Here is an 18,786-nt window from a genome sequence, read left to right on the forward strand (position 1 = left end):
TTGAAGTCCATACAATCAGAGTAAAGATTAACATTCTAAATTAATAATTTTACTTTTGCATTCTTATTTTTCCAGTTTCATTGAAAACCTGTGAAAACAGCTTCCCAAAGTGACACCAGTGGCCAGACTAGACTTTGATAATCGCTGTTCTAGATAAGAACTATTATATCCATTGAGAGGTTGTTAATTCTTCTTCTGAAAATAGCTATCAAAATATTTTTGCTAGAATAAATAAAGCTATTGAGAAAGAAGAAAAAACAGCCTCCAACACCTGAAACTGCTCTGAGTCCCACAGCTATCCCTCAATATTATTACAAGCCGATCTGACACTCACAGCCGGGTAAGCTCTGTTTTCCTCCTGGACATCAACAATCCCACAGATACCTACCTCGGATAAGATTATTCTGAGACATGACACACTAAGACAAAGCAATGCCACTTGAAGATTTTGTCTAAGAACAGACAAAAACAAGGGCACCTGCAACACACAAAACACCAAACATCCCCTTCTCGTGCTAAACAGGATGGCTGTTCCTTCTTTACTCAGTCAGAATTGCCCCACCTTCTAACAGCATTCTATCTACAGCAAAGCCCGGTTCCTCAGTCTTACCCCAATTCATGCAACCAAAGTTCAAATTCTGTAATGGGTTTTTTTCTATAACCTACCGTCGCTCATGGTGTGTGGTCTCCTTTGCCTCAAAAAACACTAAACCCAATTTGTTCAACTTATGGTGTGTTCCTGGTGGTCTTTGAATGAAGGGCCCTGACAGTGTCAAAGTATCAAAGTCTTTCCGAATTCCCATAATACCAACTACCGTCAAGCAAATTAATTCCCTACCCACAATAGAGCAATTTTATTTTAAGGCCTTTAATCGTGTCCACATACATGTTCTGTGTATTTTCCTAGTACAGGAAAAACTGTATATACTATTCTGGATTCTACTTTTATCTGCTCAACATTATATCAATTTTAATGGCTAAATCATATCCCACCATGATTTTAAAGAATTTCTCCTTATAGGTATAAAAGAAGAGAATGCACATCTTGCTTCCACTTTCAATAACCTACCTAAACTATTCAAGACCATCACCATCTAGCCTCAGGCCAGATGCGCCAGGTTCCTACTTATCCGATCTGTTGGCAAAGACAAACGCAGTCTGATTGCTTTATAAAGAAATGAATTATGAAACAGTACTGGGCGTCAAGAGGCTCGGACGTTACGCATGTTCAGTAAACAATAGTGTAACCTCTGGCTAAATATTTTCTCACTCTAGGTCTACTTCCTCTTCTGTAAAATGAAAAAGTCACGCTCGTCCCTCACTGTCTCTTGCAGTTAGGAAGTCCGTAGCCCTGTGACTTGCTCGTGGGAAAGAGCCACGGGACAGGCGATCCCATGACTTGGGTGCAAAAGGCCACAGGGGGCCCTTTGGGGCCTGCTCCGGGCTGCTCGCACCGCCCAGGCTTGGGACCACTCAGCGTTTCCCACGGCCCTGCAGTATCCTGGGCTGAACTCCTGAACTTCTTCGGGAGAAAGCACCTGACCATCAGGCAGTCTGTCCTTGATTGAGTAATGCACACAGGTCCACCGGAACATTTTATTTAAACACATCAAAAGGCAAGGGCCTGGAACTGGTTATTCAAGTACACTCACTCAAATTTAAGAATGTGCGAATCACACCCAGGTATCCTGCAGAGACTAGGATTTCCTTTAAAGGTGTTCTAGTTGCAGGTAGCACCGAATCTACCGAGGACGGGGTTCGCCAGCCCGCTCTGCACCCACACCCCTGTGCACGAAACCACAGACCCCCGTAAAGAAGCTGCCCAGCACGAGGTGTTCCTCGTACCCGCTCGCGCCGCCACACCTGCGCCTCCATCCCCGCCCGCACCTGCACGCCCCTCTCTGCTCCTCGGCTCAAGCTCACTCACCGGCGGCGCGTGCTGCGCGACGGCACAGCTGACGGCGGCAGCCAGGAGGACTAAGGCGACGCGACTCCGGCCCGGCATCGCTCTAGCAGCCAACGCCACTCCCCGGACTCCAGCAGAGGCAAAGAAGAGCCGGCTGGGCCGGGGGCAGGCCACGCCCCCTCTGCCGCGTGACCCGCGACCTGGGACCGCACCATTCCAGGCAGTGGGGGGAGCGCTCGGAGGAGGCGGGACTGGGAGGAGAGGACGGGACTTTTCAGTGCCACGAAAAGGGTGGCGTAGAGAAGGAGAGTGAGCCTTCCAGGCTACCTGCAGAAGGAGAGTCGCGATCGCCTTTGGCGCGTGGCGTGATCCATCCCCCTCCCCCACCGCGGGCAATAGTCGGACCGAGCCGGAGCCCCGCCCCGTAGGTGGGGCAGGGAGCTTCACCCGTGCCGCCTCGATGGGGCGCCTCTAGCAGGCGGGTGCAGCCTGTCCCGCGTACCCAGGCGTCCTCGGTACCCACGAAACGGATCCAAAGAGTCTCAACACCAATGTAACATCCCACCCTGACCCATCTTTGCCCTCTGAGAAAAGCGGCCCGAAATGAGTTGAGTTATTCATCCCCACCGCGGGGTCAGGGACCAGGAGCAGTTGAGTGGCCGAGGAGTGAGAGAGAATCGAATCCACTCGGGTCCTCCAAGCTGTTGGTTACCCACTTGGGCTTTCACAGCAAAGCTGCCAAATCCCAGAATTGAGGCCTCGGTGAAAAGCGCGCTGAGACTTGGGTAGGAGGCCCGGTGGGACCCGCGAGCTTTCTCTCCCAGCCCGATGCAGCCGTTCATTAAGCGGCTGTGTTTCCTCCTAACTGGCGAAGGACTCAGGTGGGCGGAGCAGAGCTCAGCTTGGGAGGAGGCGGACGCGAGTAGCTCGGCAGGGGGACTCGCTTGGCTTTCGTGCCATCCGTGGACACAGTCGCGCGGGTAGGTGACCGGGTTGGATTTCAAAGTCCAGCAGGAAATCCTGCCCTCTGGGTTGCACTTCCTGGATGAGCCTCTGACGTCTCAAGCAGCATTGTTTTAATGCTTTGATGAAGCTCAGCACGCTGCCGAAATCTCGGCAGTATTTTTTCTTTTCTTTTTGCATGTGAGAGAAAGGACAACAAATTGCAGTTTTATCCATTTGTATTATTTCTTTAGAAAACTCAACACTCTTTTTGTTGGAGGTGGGGAAATGAGAAGGTGATGTTTTGTTTTGCTTTATTTCCTATTTTTTTTTTTTTTAAAGGAGGAGAAGATGACAGTGTTCTCCCTAAGGATGAAGTTTGACTTTTGAAACATATCACATGCTTAAAGCACGTTTGAGCTCCTGCATGAACAGTAAGCTAGCAGATGGTAGAAATATTCTTTATTAATTCAAAAAATATTTACTGCGGACCTACAATGTGCCAAGCATGTCTCCTGACACTGGGGATAAGCAGTGAACAACAACAAAAAGACAAACTTCTTCCACCCTGAGGCGTATGTTCTAGGTGAGAAATGGGCAATAAACATAATACCTAAGAAAATTATATGGGATGTTAGTGATAAATGCTGTGGAGAAAAAGGGAGGCCAGGGGCATCAAGTGTGGAGATCAGAAGTGGTAGAGTTACAATTTTAAATAAGAGGGACAGATAGACATGATTAAGGAGGTGAAGTTTGAGCAGACAGTTGAGGGAGGCCAGGAAGCTAGTTTTGTGTGTGCCCAAGTAAGAGTATTCTAGGCAGAGACAGCAGCTGTTAAAAGGCTTTAAATGGAGAATGTGCCTGGCATGTTCAATTACAGCAGACGTGCGTGGGTCTGACACAGAAAGAACAAGGGGAAAAGAAGAAAGAAGTATTAATAGACACAGTATTTAGTTAAGGAGAGCAGGGCAAATTCTGTAAGGCATTCAGAGCCATTTCACTCCGGAAAAAAATGTGTAATATTGAATATACGTGTTAAATGTTGAATCTATGGAATTACCTTGGAGCTTAAAATAAGTGTGCGAAGAAGAGGATTCCCATCTTTTAGTTGTTATTACTAAATCAGATAGCTACTTGATTGGAAGATCATTCATCTTCAGTACTCTTGAGAGCGACTGAAACATGTCACCAAGCATATTTTTTTCCCTACTGGAGGATGTTAATTGGTGATTAGGTAGTCTAGCAAAATCAGATTCTTTATGGAAAAAATTTGTCAATTGACATACTATTCTTAGGCACCACTTTCGCAGAACTATGCGTCTAACTTTCAAAGGTCTATTATATATTATTGATACTCTTTTCAGATAAAATGTAAATCTAGTTCCCTAAAATTAAACCATTTCATGCATGTCTTTTTTTTCTTACACATATATCTTTATTTTGCCTACACCATTCTTTAATACTAGAAATGTACAGAAAGTCAAGGCAAGGTGTGTGTAGGAGACTTTGCAGTGGTTTTTGGCGTACTGATCTTTTCATAGAAAATGGTATTTCAATGTGCAAATGATTATGTCCACGGAAAGGGTGGTTCATACTGCACAAAAGCATCAAGTTTAAGACTTGGATAACCTGTTTCGTGTGCAAGAGTCGGGATATGTAATCAGATTGTTTATGGAATAGCTGAAGTTCTTGGCAAGCTGTGGACTTCCTCATCTCCTACCTAAAATTCCTAGGTTCCTGAGGTGGAGCCTTGATTTAAAAGCGTTGCAACTTAGCCACCCCACCCTAAATGAAACCTATCATGTATAACATGACATTACCTGTAACAGGTTTGACTTGATTTAGTAAAACCGAATATACAAAAATGTATACTAAAAGGTCAAGAGATAGAGAAATAATGTTTCAGTTTGAGAAATAAACATTTTTTTAACTTTAAATATTGACTTTTTTATGAATAAGGAGGCTTTTTATTTTACAGGTCTTTGTGGGAAGAAACAAATCACAAAAGCAATTAAGAGAGCTCAAACAATGGGTAAGAAAGAGCACCTCAACAACTGTATTGAGCTAGCTGAAATTTTGCTCATTATGCTTTGTCAAGAACTTTAATTATCTCTTTACAGGGTTTATGCCAGTTACAGACAAGGATCCTGCATATTTCAGGGACCCTAAAGTTTATAACATCAGATAACGGGAATAAATTCCATCACATTACCACCAGTAAACTTATTTTATAGTAAGTGGTTGTATGATGCCAATACTGACTCAAACCAACCTTTGGATAGAAAAGTGTTTCAGGAGTGAGGTAAAGAATGACACTTCCCCTTCATACCAATCAGTGTTCATTAAGCAGATCGCTTATTTAAAATGTTAACACTCATCACATTTTACATATGTTGAATAAAAGTGGTTCTGGGTGATTGTCATTTATATCTGGTCCACAAATAGCTCATACAATGTAGTACACCATTCAATTGAATGGAGTTAAAACTGCTCAGAATGGTTTTCTAACTAGCAAATGTAAGTATGCCTGGTTAAGAGATCTTCCCTTTGTAGGAATGTTACACTGGGATGCATAGTGATGCTGTCACAGCCGGACAAAACATTCCTAGACAACTCTATCCTCAAACCAGTAGTGTCTTTTACATAAAAAGATGATTTACACCTAATAGACATTGAATGTGATAGACATGTATGTATATATGTATCAGTTCTGAGTTCCACCAGCCTATCCCAAACACACTGGATTACCAGGCTTGTACTGTACTCAAAATTAAGGATTTGCTAAATTTCGTGCAAAGGACTCTAAACTAGGGGAGATTATTGTTTGTGTTGCGTTATAGTTGTGTAATAATTAAGGCTGCCAGATTTAGCAAGTACAAATGTAGGACAAATTTAAATTTTAGATCATGTTTTGCAAAGGTACTGCGTGAGATCCAGCATTTTATCTGGCAACACTAGCTGTAATGTACTTCTAAAAAATTATCACTTAAGGATAATTTTAATGACTCAGATAAATTTCATATAAATTTCTTTCCACATTGTGAAAATAAGGCTATTCTAGCTTTTCTAATACTTTTCTTTTTTAATAGAGATGGGTCTCACTGTGTTGCCCAGGCTGGTCTCTAACTCCTGGCCTCAATCAATCCTGCCTTGTCTTCCCTAAGTGCTGGGATTACAGCTGTGAGCCACTGTGCCTGGCCTCACTTTTCCAATTCTAAAGAATGTGTGTAAGCCTTTCCCTCAACAACTTATTGAAAGGCAAAAAAAGGTTTGGAAATAAAAGGATCTGATGTTTGAAAAAGTACTTTGTAAAATAAATGCACTAAGACTTATCTGTGGATTACTGCAAAGAGGTGAATATAGTAAAAACAAATGAACTTACCTGTATTAATGCAAGTAGCTCAACCTAGTAAAAACAATGGAAATGTTTGACTTTACCCATCAGCCAAATTTAAAAAATCTCCTTTTAAGGTTAAAAGGATCAAAATGTAGGTGACCGTGAATATTCAGCAAAACCCTCATCTTTTCAATCTCTTCATCTGTTTCTGGGCTGCTCATTTTGGATGCTTTTTTATTGGTTACTACTATCAGTATCTGTTTTAGATGGTTTGTCTTGTGTGTCTAACAGCCGTGAACACTCTTTTTTTTTTTTTTTTTTTCTGAGTCGAAGTATTCCTCTGTAGCCCAGGCTGTAGTGCAGTGGCAGGATCTCAGCTCACTGCAAGCTCCGCCTTCTGGGTTCACACCATTCTCCTGACTCAGCCTCCCAAGCAGCTGGGACTACAGGCACCTGCCACCACGCCGGGCTAATTTTTTGTATTTTAATAGAGACAGGGTTTCACCATGTTAGCCAGGATGGTCTCTGTCTCCTGACCTCCTGATCCGCCCACCTTGGCCTCCCAAAGTGCTGGGACTATAGTTGTGAGCCACCGCGCCCAGCCAATTTTTTTGTATTAGAGATGGGGTTTCACTGTGTTACCCAGGATGGTCTCGATCTCCTGACCTCGTGATCCGCCCGCCGTCATCTCTTGAATTGCCATCTGTCAGCTAAGTCTAAGGTTTTATGCTTAACCATTTGTGGTGTACTAGCTGGACTAGCTTCAGCAATGTCAGTGTTTTCTACCATTAAGGTCAGATTGTCTACTACATCGAGATGGTGGTGGTTGTTAGAGCTACCTTTAGAAACATGTCTGTTTTTTTAAAGACATAACACATGCATGAAGAAATTCAGAATCTGGAAAAAAGGTCCATAATGCTTGACAAAGAAAAATGTTCTCCTGAGGGTCTTTTTTGGATGCTCTTCTCTCGTGCTGCCGGAATCTGGGCTCATCTCCTTTTTTCAATTTCTCGTTTTAATCTGTTTACATCCTTTACTAGTTTATCTACTGCTTGTTCACTGTCTTCCACTTTTTTGCATATACTCTTTAATTCCTCTTACAATGAAGCATACATTTCATTTATCTTATGTACCTCCTTTAAGGATCCATCTTCTTCAAAAAATTTAGAGCTGTGTGTTTGTACTGCTCGGCTAAAACCAGTGGACATACAGGAACCTGATACAGTTTTATAACCTAGTTGTTCAGACATGCCCAGATTTGCAACCACTGAAGGTACCCTGTGAAAAAGTCCTTTTCGAGGTTTATATAAGGCATGTTCCAGTCAATGAGTAGAGCGGCTTTCTGTTATTATACTTGGTGTTCATAGCAGAAAAACCAGGTCTTGGTTTCAAAAATGCTCCTGCAAGTTTTTGTGAAGCAGCCTCTCTCTAAATGTCATGATCTGATCTGAATGACGATGGAATTTGTACCAACCTACCACATTCTTTGTGAATTTGATAATATTTTCTTCAGTGCTTGCTCATTTACTTCACCTGAAGAATTATAAAAACTAAAAAACTGATAGCATGGAATATATTTCTGAATGTCAATTGTATAAACAACTTCAGCATCATCTATTTGGGAATCAGTAATGCTATTCTTTTTTTTTTTTTTTTTTTGAGATGGAGTCTAGCTCTGTCGCCCAGGTTGGAGTGAGGTGGCCCGATCTCGGCTCACTGCAACCTCTGCCTCCCGGATTCAAGCAATTCTCCTGCCTCAGCCTCCCAAGTAGCTGGGATTACAGGCGCCCACCACCATGCCCAGCTAATTTTTTGTATTTTTAGTAGATACGAGGTTTCACCGTGTCAGCCAGGCTGGTCTCGAACTCCTGACCTCAGGTGATCCACCCGCCGCAGCCTCCCAAAGTGCTGGGGTTACAGGCGTGAGCCACCATGCTTGGCCTTGTCTTCTCCCTTCTAATATGAAAGAGGAAGCTAGGAATCCCCATTGCTGCTGGCAAGCATGCTATAAACCTGAAGGGAGCCACCTAAGATGAAATTGATACTGTGGACTACACAGTAGAAAGATGGAAAGAAACTGGGTCATTGGTGACATTGTCAAGATGCTAGATCAACCAACCACAGATCCTGTCCAACAAGTGGACTCTTCATTTACATCAGCCACTACTCTGTTATTGAATCTTGGACAAATTGGTTTGCTTACAAGTTAAATTATTGTATCTGAGAGCATCCTAACTGATACACACAGGAAAATAGACATTTCTCCTTTGTTGAGAAGGATGTACAACAAATCTATGAAGTTTAAGTTTTAGTACCTTCACTTGCTCATGCCCCTTCCCAGCCTTTTACTAAATTTTATGCTTGTAATTTTGTATTCTTTTCCTTAAGGAGAACCACTTAAATTGCATAAGATTCAGGTGTCACCAAACCTGGATCTAGCATCAGATGTTTTTGGAAGAAAATGTCCACCTTTCTCTGCCGTCTCCTCCATTCATGTCTCCCTAGGGAAGGAGAGATGTATGATGTATCTAATCGGTAAATAGTTGAAAAGGTCACAGAACGTGTGTGGCCTGGCCTCTCTTCTGGCGCTTTCATTCAGATCTGCCTCCCCACAGTAGTAGATATGCCTGCCCACACTGGTAATCCTACTGCAGCAAGCCTTGAATGACAACAGTGGACGTGAAAGTAGTTGCTGCCTTTGACCACATCTTCCCAAAGTGGCACGTTACCAACAGACCTTAAAATCATGACGTTATAACGTAATGGCTGTGAAGATTTGGAAGAAAGCACTCTAAAATGAGAGCTCTGAGAGATGTAGAGAGAAGGTAGTCAAGGAATGGCGCCTATAAGCACCTCCTGTCACCAGGGTGCACATCCGGTCCCTGCACCTCCATCCTCACCCTGCCCTCAGCTCACTCCCCTCCTGTTAGAAATTGGCTGTGCCCCTGAAAAGTCATTTGCATTTGCCTAAAGACTGAGTACACAAGCTCATTCCAAAGTAGAAGGTGTTGAAGTTCCATTTTGGCCTCAGGTCAAAATTGTTTTCTCTATTTCAGCTTAATGAGCAAGAAAGCAGAATCTAATCTGTGTATGTTTCTAACGCCTGTGTATATTTCTCAACTGTTTCCCAGCTCAGAAAGGTGAGGAGTATGACAGTCACCCTGAAATGACAACAGAAGCCAACAATAACAAGTATAGTAATAATGTGTGTATAGAAAGTACTAAATGACCATTAAATGAAGAGCAGATTACTAGGTGCTATGGAAGATACACATGCAGTGAAATACAAATTCCAGATCTCAGGGAGTTTGCAACCGAAAAAGAATATAACACTAATATATATACAAGGGGACTTCAAAACGTTCATGGAAGATGGAGTTAAAGGATAAAAAGTATAAACTTTATTTCTTTCTTTTTTTTTTTTTTTTTTTTTGTGAGATGGAGTCTCCCTCTGTCGCCCAGGCTGGAGTGCAGTGGCGCAATCTCGCCTCACTGCAAGCTCCCCCTCCCAGGTTCACGCCATTCTCCTGCCTCAGCCTCCCGTCATAAGCACCATCAAGGTCAAGACACTTTTGTCAGGGATGATACCAGCCATTTAGTCCATCCTTAAAAAAAGAGGGTCCTGGGAATTTAACCATGTCAATGCAGTCTTTATTAACTGAAGAAAAATGGGTGCTCTTTACAGATTTTTTAAGATTAGGAAACAAAAAGAAGTCAGAAAGATTTCCTGTGGAGGCTCTTGCAAAATTGCCCTTGTTTGATGAGAGGAATGGGCAGGAGCATTGTCATGGTGAAGAAGGACTCTCTGGTGAATCTCCTGGGCATTTTTCTGCTAAGGCTTTGGCTTTCTCAAAATAATAATAAGGAGATGTTGTCATTTTTTGGCCCTGCAGAAAATCAACAAGCGAAATGCCTTGAGCATCAAAAAGAAATGTTGCCATGATCTTTGCTCTTGACTGCTTTGTTTGTTTGTTTTTGGAGACAGAGTCTTGTTCTGTCACCCAGACTGGAGCGCAGTGGTGCAATCTCGGCTCACTGCACCTGCACCCGCCACCTCCCAGGTTCAAACAATTCTGCCTCAGCCTCCCAAGTAGCTGGGATTACAGACATGCACCACCACTCCTGACTAATTTTGTATTTTTATATTTATATTTTTATTTTATTGTTATTTTTTGGAGACAGAGTCTCGCTCTGTCACCCAGGTTGGAGTGCAGTGGTGCCATCTCGGCTCACTGCAACCTCTGCCTCCCAGGCTCAAGTGATTCTCATGCCTCAGCCTCCGGAGCAGCTGGGATTACAGGTGCATGCTGCCACGCCCGGCTAATTTTTGTATTTTTAGTAGAGACAGGCTCTCACCGTGTTGACCAGGAGGGTCTCAAACTCCTGACCTCAAACGATCCACCTGCCTCGGCCTCCCAAAGTGCTGAGATTACAAGTATGAGCCACTGCGCCTGGCTTTATTTTTGTATTTTTAGTAGAGATGAGGCTTCACCATGTTGGCCAGACTGGTCTCAAACTCCTGGCCTGAAGTGATCCACCTGCCTTGGCCTCCCAAAGTGCTGGGATTACAGGTGTAAGCCGCCGCGCCTGGCCTGGTCTGCTTTTGCTTTGACTGGACCATTTGCAATTCTTGGAAGCCATTGCTTTAATCATGCCTTGTATTCAGGATCCTACTGGTAAAGCCGTCCTGTTACAGTTCTTCAAATATATGCTTCAGCATCCTGATCTCAGTTGTTTAAAATGTTCATTTAAAAGGTCTACTCTTGACTGCAGCTGATCTGGATGTAATGGTTTTGGCATTCATTGAGGGGAAGGTTTGCTCAACTGTAATTTTTCACTTGTAATTGTGTAAGCTGAACAAGTTGAGATGTCTATGCTGTTGGCTGTTATTTGTGCTGTTGTTAATCCTCTTCAATTAGGGCATGAAGATGATGAATTTTTTTTCTCACAACTTGATGTAATGATCTGGCACTGTGGGTTTCATCTTCAACATTGTCTCATCCTTTTTAAATTGAGTTGTTTGTTTGTAAACTGCTGATTTCTTTGGGGCATTGTCCCCATAAACTTTTTGTAAAGCATTAGTGATTTCACTGTTCTTCTACCCAAGCTTTACCATAAACTTGATATTCTTGCTTCAATTTTACAGAATTTGTGTTGCTCAGATAGGGACTTTTTTCCGACTGACGATTTATCCTTCCTATTACCTCCAGCTAGATCCTTTGAGACATATTACAGTACGATAGTATGAGTTTATTTTGGTGCAAACAAATTTTGAAATCATACATAGTTATTTTATAGCACGCATTTTCCATGGACTTTTTGAAGTCCCCTTATATATATAGACTTATAAAGGCAGCTTTAACTGAAGCATATTTTACACATGTTCTATTTGGTTGAGGATATGAAATTACCATTTTTGTAGATAAAATGTATTTGAATATTAACACTTTCATATAGCCAACCTAATTGTTACCAACACCCGAAACATTCACAATTACTTGACTTGGAAACTTCAACATTCCAGAACATTCACAATTACTTAACTTGGAAACTTCAAATTCCAGAACATTCACAATTACTTGACTTGGAAACTCCAACATTCCAGAACATTCAGAATTACTTGGCTTGGCAACTTCAACATTCCAGAGCATTCACAATTACTTGACTTAGAAATTTCAACATTCCAGAACATTCACAGTTACTTGACTTGCCATCACACTGTAGTTATCTGTAGACCTCTGGGGTCCCCTGCTTCTCCTCACTCTTTGAAAGTTTTGACACCTGACTCACTGTCACTCTTTTAAACGTGACTCTTGGCAACATTCTTGGTGATTTCAACATCCACAAAGACAATCTTTCCAATATTCTGGTTTCCTGACTTCTGAAAATGTTCTTGGATGCCATTTTACCTCAAATACCCAGTTCCATGGTCATATCTTAGACATTGGAATATTTACATCATTTTGCTTCTGGGGTACCATTCTCCTGATTCTTCCATTACTCACTGGCCACATTTTGAATAGCATCTGTTGGTTTCTCCTCATCAACTGATCTCTATATGTAGGAGTACCCTAGGGCCTGGTCATCAGACATTGCTTCTTATTTATCTATGCTTACCACTTAATGTGACCTCATTCACTCTCATGACTTTAGTTCCATCTGAATATTGATGACAGCTATGGTTTAAATGTGTCCCTCCAAAATTCAGGTGTTGTCAGTGTGCTGGTAGTAAGAGGTGCCTTCTTTAAGAGGTGATTACCTCATGAGGGTTCCTCCCTAGTGAATGGAATTAAGGCCTTTATTAAAAAGGCCTCGCGGCCGGGCACGGTGGCTCACGCCTGTAATCCCAGCACTTTGGGAGGCCGAGGCAGGCAGATCACAAGGTCAGGAGTTGGAGAACAGCCTGGCCAATATGGTGAAACCCTGTCTCTACTAAAAATACAAAAATTAGCTGGGCATGGTGGCACACACCTGTAGTCCCAGCTACTCAGGAGGCTGGGGCCGGAGAATCGCTTCAACCCGGGAGGCGGGGGTTGCAGTGAGCCAAGATCATGCCACTGCACTCCAGCCTGCTAACAGAGCAAGATTCCATCTCAAAAAAAAAAAAAAAAAAAAAAGAACAAGGCTTCGCAGCCATCATTCTCAGCAAACTAACACAGGAAGAGAAAACCAAACACTGTATGTTCTCACTCATAAGTGGGAGCTGAACAATGAGAAAACATGGACACAGGGAGGGGAACAACACACACTGGGGCCTGTCAGGGTGGGGTGAGGGGAGGGAGAGCATTAGGATGAATAGGTAATGCATGTGAGGCTTAATACCTAGGTGATGGGTTGATAGGTGCCGCAAACCACTATGGCACATGTTTACCTATGTAACCTCATTCTGCACGTGTATCCTGGAACTTAAAGTAAAATTAAAAAAAGAGAAAACATAAATGGCTAATTAACAAATAAAATTGTGTTTCACCTCTAAAAATAAAAATAAAACATAAAAAGTCTTCACCAAACAGTTGGCATCTTTTGCTCTTCTTCCTTCTACCAGAGGAGAACACAGTAAGAAGGCTGCACCAGAGGCTGTGGTCTTGATCTTGGACTTAACCTCCAAAACTGAGAAAATAAATATCTATTCTTTATAAATTACCCAATCTCAGGTACTGTTATAGCAGCACAAATGGACTAAGACAGTGATTCCCAAATTTATGTCACTAGCTCAGACCTGTCCCCTGAATTTAGATTCTTATATGTAGTTGCTTCTCAGCCTCATCTACTTTGGATACCTAATAGGCATCTTAATATGTCATGTCTAAAAAGGAACTTATGTTCTCTCCGTCCCAATATACACTGTCCCTTTCCCAAATCTTCCCCATCTCAGTAAATGGCAATCCCATCTTTCTAGTTGCTTAGGCCAAAGAATCTTACAGTCAATTTGATTTTTCTCTTTCTTACCACATACTCAATGCACCAGCAAATCCTATTAGCTTTACCTTCAAAATATACGATACCCCGAATCTGACCACTTCTCACACTTTCCACTTCTGCTTTCTTCCAGGTTACTCTCATCTGGATTATTGTAGTCACCTTGTCACTGGTATCTCTGCTTTCTCCTAACCCCCATCTAATCTCCAAAAAATCAGAGCATGTCACTCCTGGCCCCCAAATCCCCCCAATGACTCTGCCCTCCCCACCCCACTCAGAATTAAAGTCAATGATCTTTTTTTTTTTTTTTTTTTTGAGATGGATTCTTGCACTGTCACCCAGGCTGGAGTGCAGTACGTAGTGTGATCTCAGCTCACTGCAACCTCCGCCTCCCAGATTCAAGCGATTCTCCTGCCTTAGCCTCCTGAGTAGCTGGGATTACAGGTGTGCACAATGCCTGGCTAATTTTTATATTGTTAGTAGAGTTGGGGTTTCACCATGTTGGCCAAGCTGGTCTCGAACTCCTGACCTCAGGTGATCCACCCACCTTGGCCTCGCAAAGTACTGGGATTACAGGCATGAGCCACCATGCCCAGCCTAAAGTCAATGATCTCACCACAGACCACAAGGCTACTTTGATCCAACCAGCCCATCTTATATACTACCACTTTCCAGTTTTCTCACAGTGCTCCAATCACACTGGCCTTCTTTCTGGACTTTGAACGTGCCAAATATACTCTCCTTGAGGGACATAGCACTTACTGCTACCTTTGTTTGGAATGTTCTTTCCCAGATACCCATGTGGCACACCCAAATGCTTGAGTGGCCCCTTATTAGTGAGGCCTTCCTATAGCATTATATATAAGATGGATGTAAGGTAGGACTCAGAACATACTCCCTATCCTCCTTACTCTACTTCACCTGACTCCAAACACTGTCACCATCTGACGTAGTACATATTTTATGTTTTATTTGTTTAGCATCTTTCTCCCTCTAACTAGAATGCAAGCTCCATGAGGACAGAGATTTTTGTTTTGTTTACCGCCATATTGTCAGCAGCTAGAGCAATTTCTGGCATGTAGTAGCACTCAATGAATATTAATTGAATAAATGAGCTACCTAAAAAATAACTGCATTGATATCATAACCCAAGTAGTGTCTGAAATAATGTAATGAATTACCAGAATGCAAATGAATTATTTTCCAGATGTCTTTAAGTTGGGTGTTGGAAAGTCAATATGCATTTTTCCTACAAATATAAAGTAAGTGCTATTATCCCCATCTTATGGATAAGACATCTGATATTTAGCCTATGCAACTATGCCCATTTTCTGATTTTGAGGCAAGTACCTCACCACTTATTCTAAATTTCCAGGTCAGATCATAAAACCTTACGTAAGCCATAAAATTCAGATATAAAGTAGTCTAAAAAAAGGAAGGACCAGAATGGAAGATACCTATCTTACACACAAACAGCTGTATCTAGAGTATAGGTTTCTTAGCTTTCTAGATGTTTCACCCAGTTATAGCTGTTCTTTGATAGTGATACAGTGATAGAGGCAGGAGGCAGAGAAATTCTAGGCAGATGGGAAGATCCCTGGCGAAGCACCACCCTAAAGCTGAAAAGCTTGAAACCACTGCCTAAAGTGAGAACTTATATTCCCGTTTTCCTGCTTGAATGTTGTCTTTTCCTAAACTACCCACAGCCTGCCCCACCCTATCTTGTGCCTATAAAGACCCCAGACTCAGCCAGCAGAGGGGAGAAACAGCTGGACATCAGAGAGAAGCAGCCGGACTTCAGAGGGACAGCTTGATGACATAACTTTGGAGAAGAATGCAGCCAGAGATGGGTGGACTCCAGGGAAAGATTACCTGCCGCCCCACCCTCTTTTCAGCTCCCCTTCCTGCTGAGAGCCACTTTCATTGGCAATAAAATTCACTGCATTTGCTATCCTTCGATTTGTTTGTATGACCTTATTTCTCCTGGACGCCGGTCAAGAGCTCAGGAACCATCAGTGCGATACAAAAGGCTGTCACACTGGCCCTTTGCCCTCACCGGAGGAGGGCAGCCACCTCATGCAAAAGAGCAGAGAGCTCACTGAGCTTTTAACACTCAAGCTGTCCACGGGTGGAAGAGCTGAAAGAGCACTGTAACGCACCGTCTGGGACTTCAGGAGTTGCAGGCACCCTGCAGGGATGTTGCTGTGGGGTCTGTATGGGGTTTGCTCCTGCTGGTGCCCCAAAGTGCTTGCTCTAGCTCCTGTACCTACTCACCTGTGTGTTCCCTCCTGTGGGGTGGAACACAGTGGGTCCAAGTGAGTGGAGTTTGATCCCGCTGGTGCCAAAGTAGCTGGCTGGTTCCAGTGCTTGTGCACTCCAGTTCCTGCCTTGTTTGCTGGTGCTCTGCCTCCCATGAGGAGTTGAGAATGGCAGGCAGAGTAAATGAGGCACCCCTGTCGTGAGTCCTGCAAAGGGGTCAGGGAAATATTCTCCTCCGGTAGGTTTTTCTGTTTTCATCAACTTATCTGCTTTCTTCCTCTCCTCTCCTCTCCTCTGCAGCTTAGGTTCCATGGGCCACCATTTTAACCACTTACTTGCCAATATATTAAACTTTCTTCCTTTTTGTTCTTTCATTGCCCATTCTGTAAAACCCCAGCCCTGGATGAATACAACTATCTATATCCTCTATATACGTACACCTGGACTATTGACTTCTACTCAGCAGACTTAGTGTCATTATAAATTTATGGCAGACAATCTACTGGGCCCTCAATACTATGCAGCAAATCTGTGATTCTCAGGCATGTTATCTCTCTTAACTCTTTGAAATCTTCTCAAAACTTTGTCTATTATTTCTTCTGTTGCTCTTAGATTACCATGTCTTCTTCTTCATGGAGAAAATGTTAATTTCAGAAGGGAATTGCCTCAATTTTCTGCCATCAAGTCTGCATATGGTCTACATCTATCTCTATACTTTTCTACTTCTCTTCTGCTACAGTGGAGAGGTTTCCCCTTCTGTTTTAGCCCAATCTCTTCTTCCTTTTATGGAATACCATGCCATAAATTATGACTTCTCTCTCTTGCATCTTCAGCCTCTTCTTTTCTATTGGCTTCTTGATATTAACATTTACATATACTCAAGTCTCTCCTATGTTAAGAAAAAGTCTTCCTTGGATCCTGTTACTAACCTCACTCTCCCTCATTCATAGCCAAAGTTCTCAAAAGAAAACTACACTGGAAATTCCCAAATACTGATCCATGGACTATAAGACCATTGGGAGATATTTTTAGGTGTCTGTGGCAAAATAAGAAACAAATAAGCTAATGTAGTCCATGTTTACTCATATAGCAAGTTACAGATACGAGTCAGATTAAGGTTACTGTTTTCTCCCGAAGAGTGTTCATTATTCTTTTATATCCTTCCTATTTTTCTGGAATTGAATGCTTTTTAATAAAATAATGGCACTAGTAGGTAGAATTAAAAAAATTCTGCTTGGCAAAATAAAAACTTACCCTGTCTATATAATACAAAAATATTTTGCATTTATTACTGTTGCTTTAAGTTTAAAAGTGTTGAATTGACTTTATTATATTTATTTCCTCACCTCTAACTCACCCACCAATACTTCTCCATCTGGATATTGCACCAACAACCTCTGCCAAAAATGCTCTTGCTGAGGTACCCAGTGAGCTCTGTAAGGCAAAAGTTAATTTTCATTTTGTTAGATCCTTCAGTACATTGGATAAAATTGACAACTTCCTCTTCCTTAAAAAGCCTCCCTTTTATGGCTTCCATTATGCTCCAGCTACTGGTTTTCTGCACCCTTCCTTGACTTCATTTCCACAGTCTTTCATCACCTCCTCCTCTACTACATCACACTAGTGTTGGAAATCCTTGGTCTCTGTCCTATCTAACTTGTATTAGTCTACATTGTCTCCCAGAGTGATTTCATTCCCTCCCAAGACTTCTGTGTCCAGATTCTGTGTCTGATTTATGTGGCATTTGATAGGTGACTTGAGAGAAGTCAGAAACTGAGTTCATCAGTTTTCCCTCCTTTCAAATCTGCTCATCCTCCATCTCAGTAGATAACATTACCATCTACTTTCATGCTCAAGCCTGAAATTTAGAAGTTGCCTTGACTTCCTTCTTTCCTTTATCACCTACATTTAATTCTAATCATTAAGACAGTTAATTGTTTTAAACAACTCTCAAATCTGTCATCTTCTTTCCACCCTCCCTGCCGGCATCCTAGTCTAGCCTACCATCATTTCTTTCCTCTACCACTGCAGTAAATTCCTACGTGGACTCTCTCACTGTTCAAAACGTCCTCTAAACTGCAACCAGAATGATCTTCTAGAAATGCAAATCTGATAATATCACTTCCCTGCTTAATGCCTTTTAATGATATCCCCTTACTCTTATGGGCTTCTCAACCTGGCTCCAAAGGCTCTGCTCAGAAGCCAGATTAGGTCTGACTTCCTCTCTGGCTTTTTAAAGTCACTCTTCATCATTCATTCCCTTCCAGCCAAAAAGCAGTTCCTCCAAGACACCCTGCTGTCTCCTATCTCAATGTTCCTGCTCACAGGATTCCAATGCATGGAATATTTTCTCCTATGTGAGTCTTCACACTTATAACTCCTACTCATCCCTCAGAGTTGAGCTTAACTCCTGTCCTCCTTAGGGAAGCCTTCCCTGGCCTACATCTCTTCAAACCAAGTTTTTCACCCTATTAATCAATTCTCAAATATCCTGGAATTTTCCTTTTCAGTACTTCGCACACTTATAATTATTTGATTGATCATTTATGAATTGTTTAATATCTGACTTCCTTAATAATCTGTAAACTCTATCAAGACAGAGATCATGTCTATGTCATTTATCACCACATTCGCAATATCTAGCACAATGCCTGACATCGCTTAGGTGCATAATAAACATGTTGATGATTGATTTATTGACGATTTTTAGAGCTGAAAAACTGACCTGTCTAAATAACAGTGCTTTGTGGAAACATGCATTCACGTTCTAACATGACTTTTCTTTTCTTTCCTCAACCACACTTCTTTCATTTTTTTCTTTCTCTCTCTTGCTCTCTTTATATACATAGAAATGGTACTCTCACTCTCCGGCCTATATTTAAAAAGTCTCTAATGTGATGGGCATTGGAAAAAGTGTGGGTTC

The 18,786-nt window shown here is 42.3% G+C and overlaps 1 protein-coding gene, 1 long non-coding RNA gene and 1 pseudogene across 10 annotated transcripts in view; 1 reads left to right on the forward strand and 2 right to left on the reverse strand.

Annotated features, from left to right (window-relative positions):
- Positions 1-2,763, reverse strand: part of ASAH1 (N-acylsphingosine amidohydrolase 1) — a 28,288-nt gene extending 25,525 nt beyond the window's left edge. Inside the window, exon 1 of one of the 2 annotated variants that reach the window (XM_003823639.6) lies at positions 2,623-2,763. In XM_003823639.6, coding sequence (XP_003823687.3) covers positions 2,623-2,748 — 126 coding nt within the window. In that variant the 5' untranslated portion in view covers positions 2,749-2,763. Of the gene's footprint in view, positions 1-1,927; positions 2,061-2,622 lie in introns of those variants that run through there. The other variant, XM_003823638.6, reaches the window with a different exon arrangement.
- Positions 2,749-18,786, forward strand: part of LOC103786971 (uncharacterized) — a 42,580-nt gene continuing 26,542 nt past the window's right edge. For 6 of the 8 annotated variants that reach the window (XR_008626344.2, XR_008626343.2, XR_008626347.2 and 3 more), the window contains exons 1-2: positions 2,895-3,434; positions 4,827-4,880. This is a non-coding gene — a long non-coding RNA (uncharacterized LOC103786971). The other 2 variants (XR_001338377.5, XR_008626346.2) reach the window with 2 other exon arrangements.
- LOC100979868 (BRCA1-A complex subunit Abraxas 1-like) lies at positions 5,230-7,839 on the reverse strand (annotated as a pseudogene).

Source organism: Pan paniscus, chromosome 7 (genome assembly GCF_029289425.2).
Source record: "Pan paniscus chromosome 7, NHGRI_mPanPan1-v2.0_pri, whole genome shotgun sequence".
Classification (NCBI taxonomy): domain Eukaryota; kingdom Metazoa; phylum Chordata; class Mammalia; order Primates; family Hominidae; genus Pan; species Pan paniscus.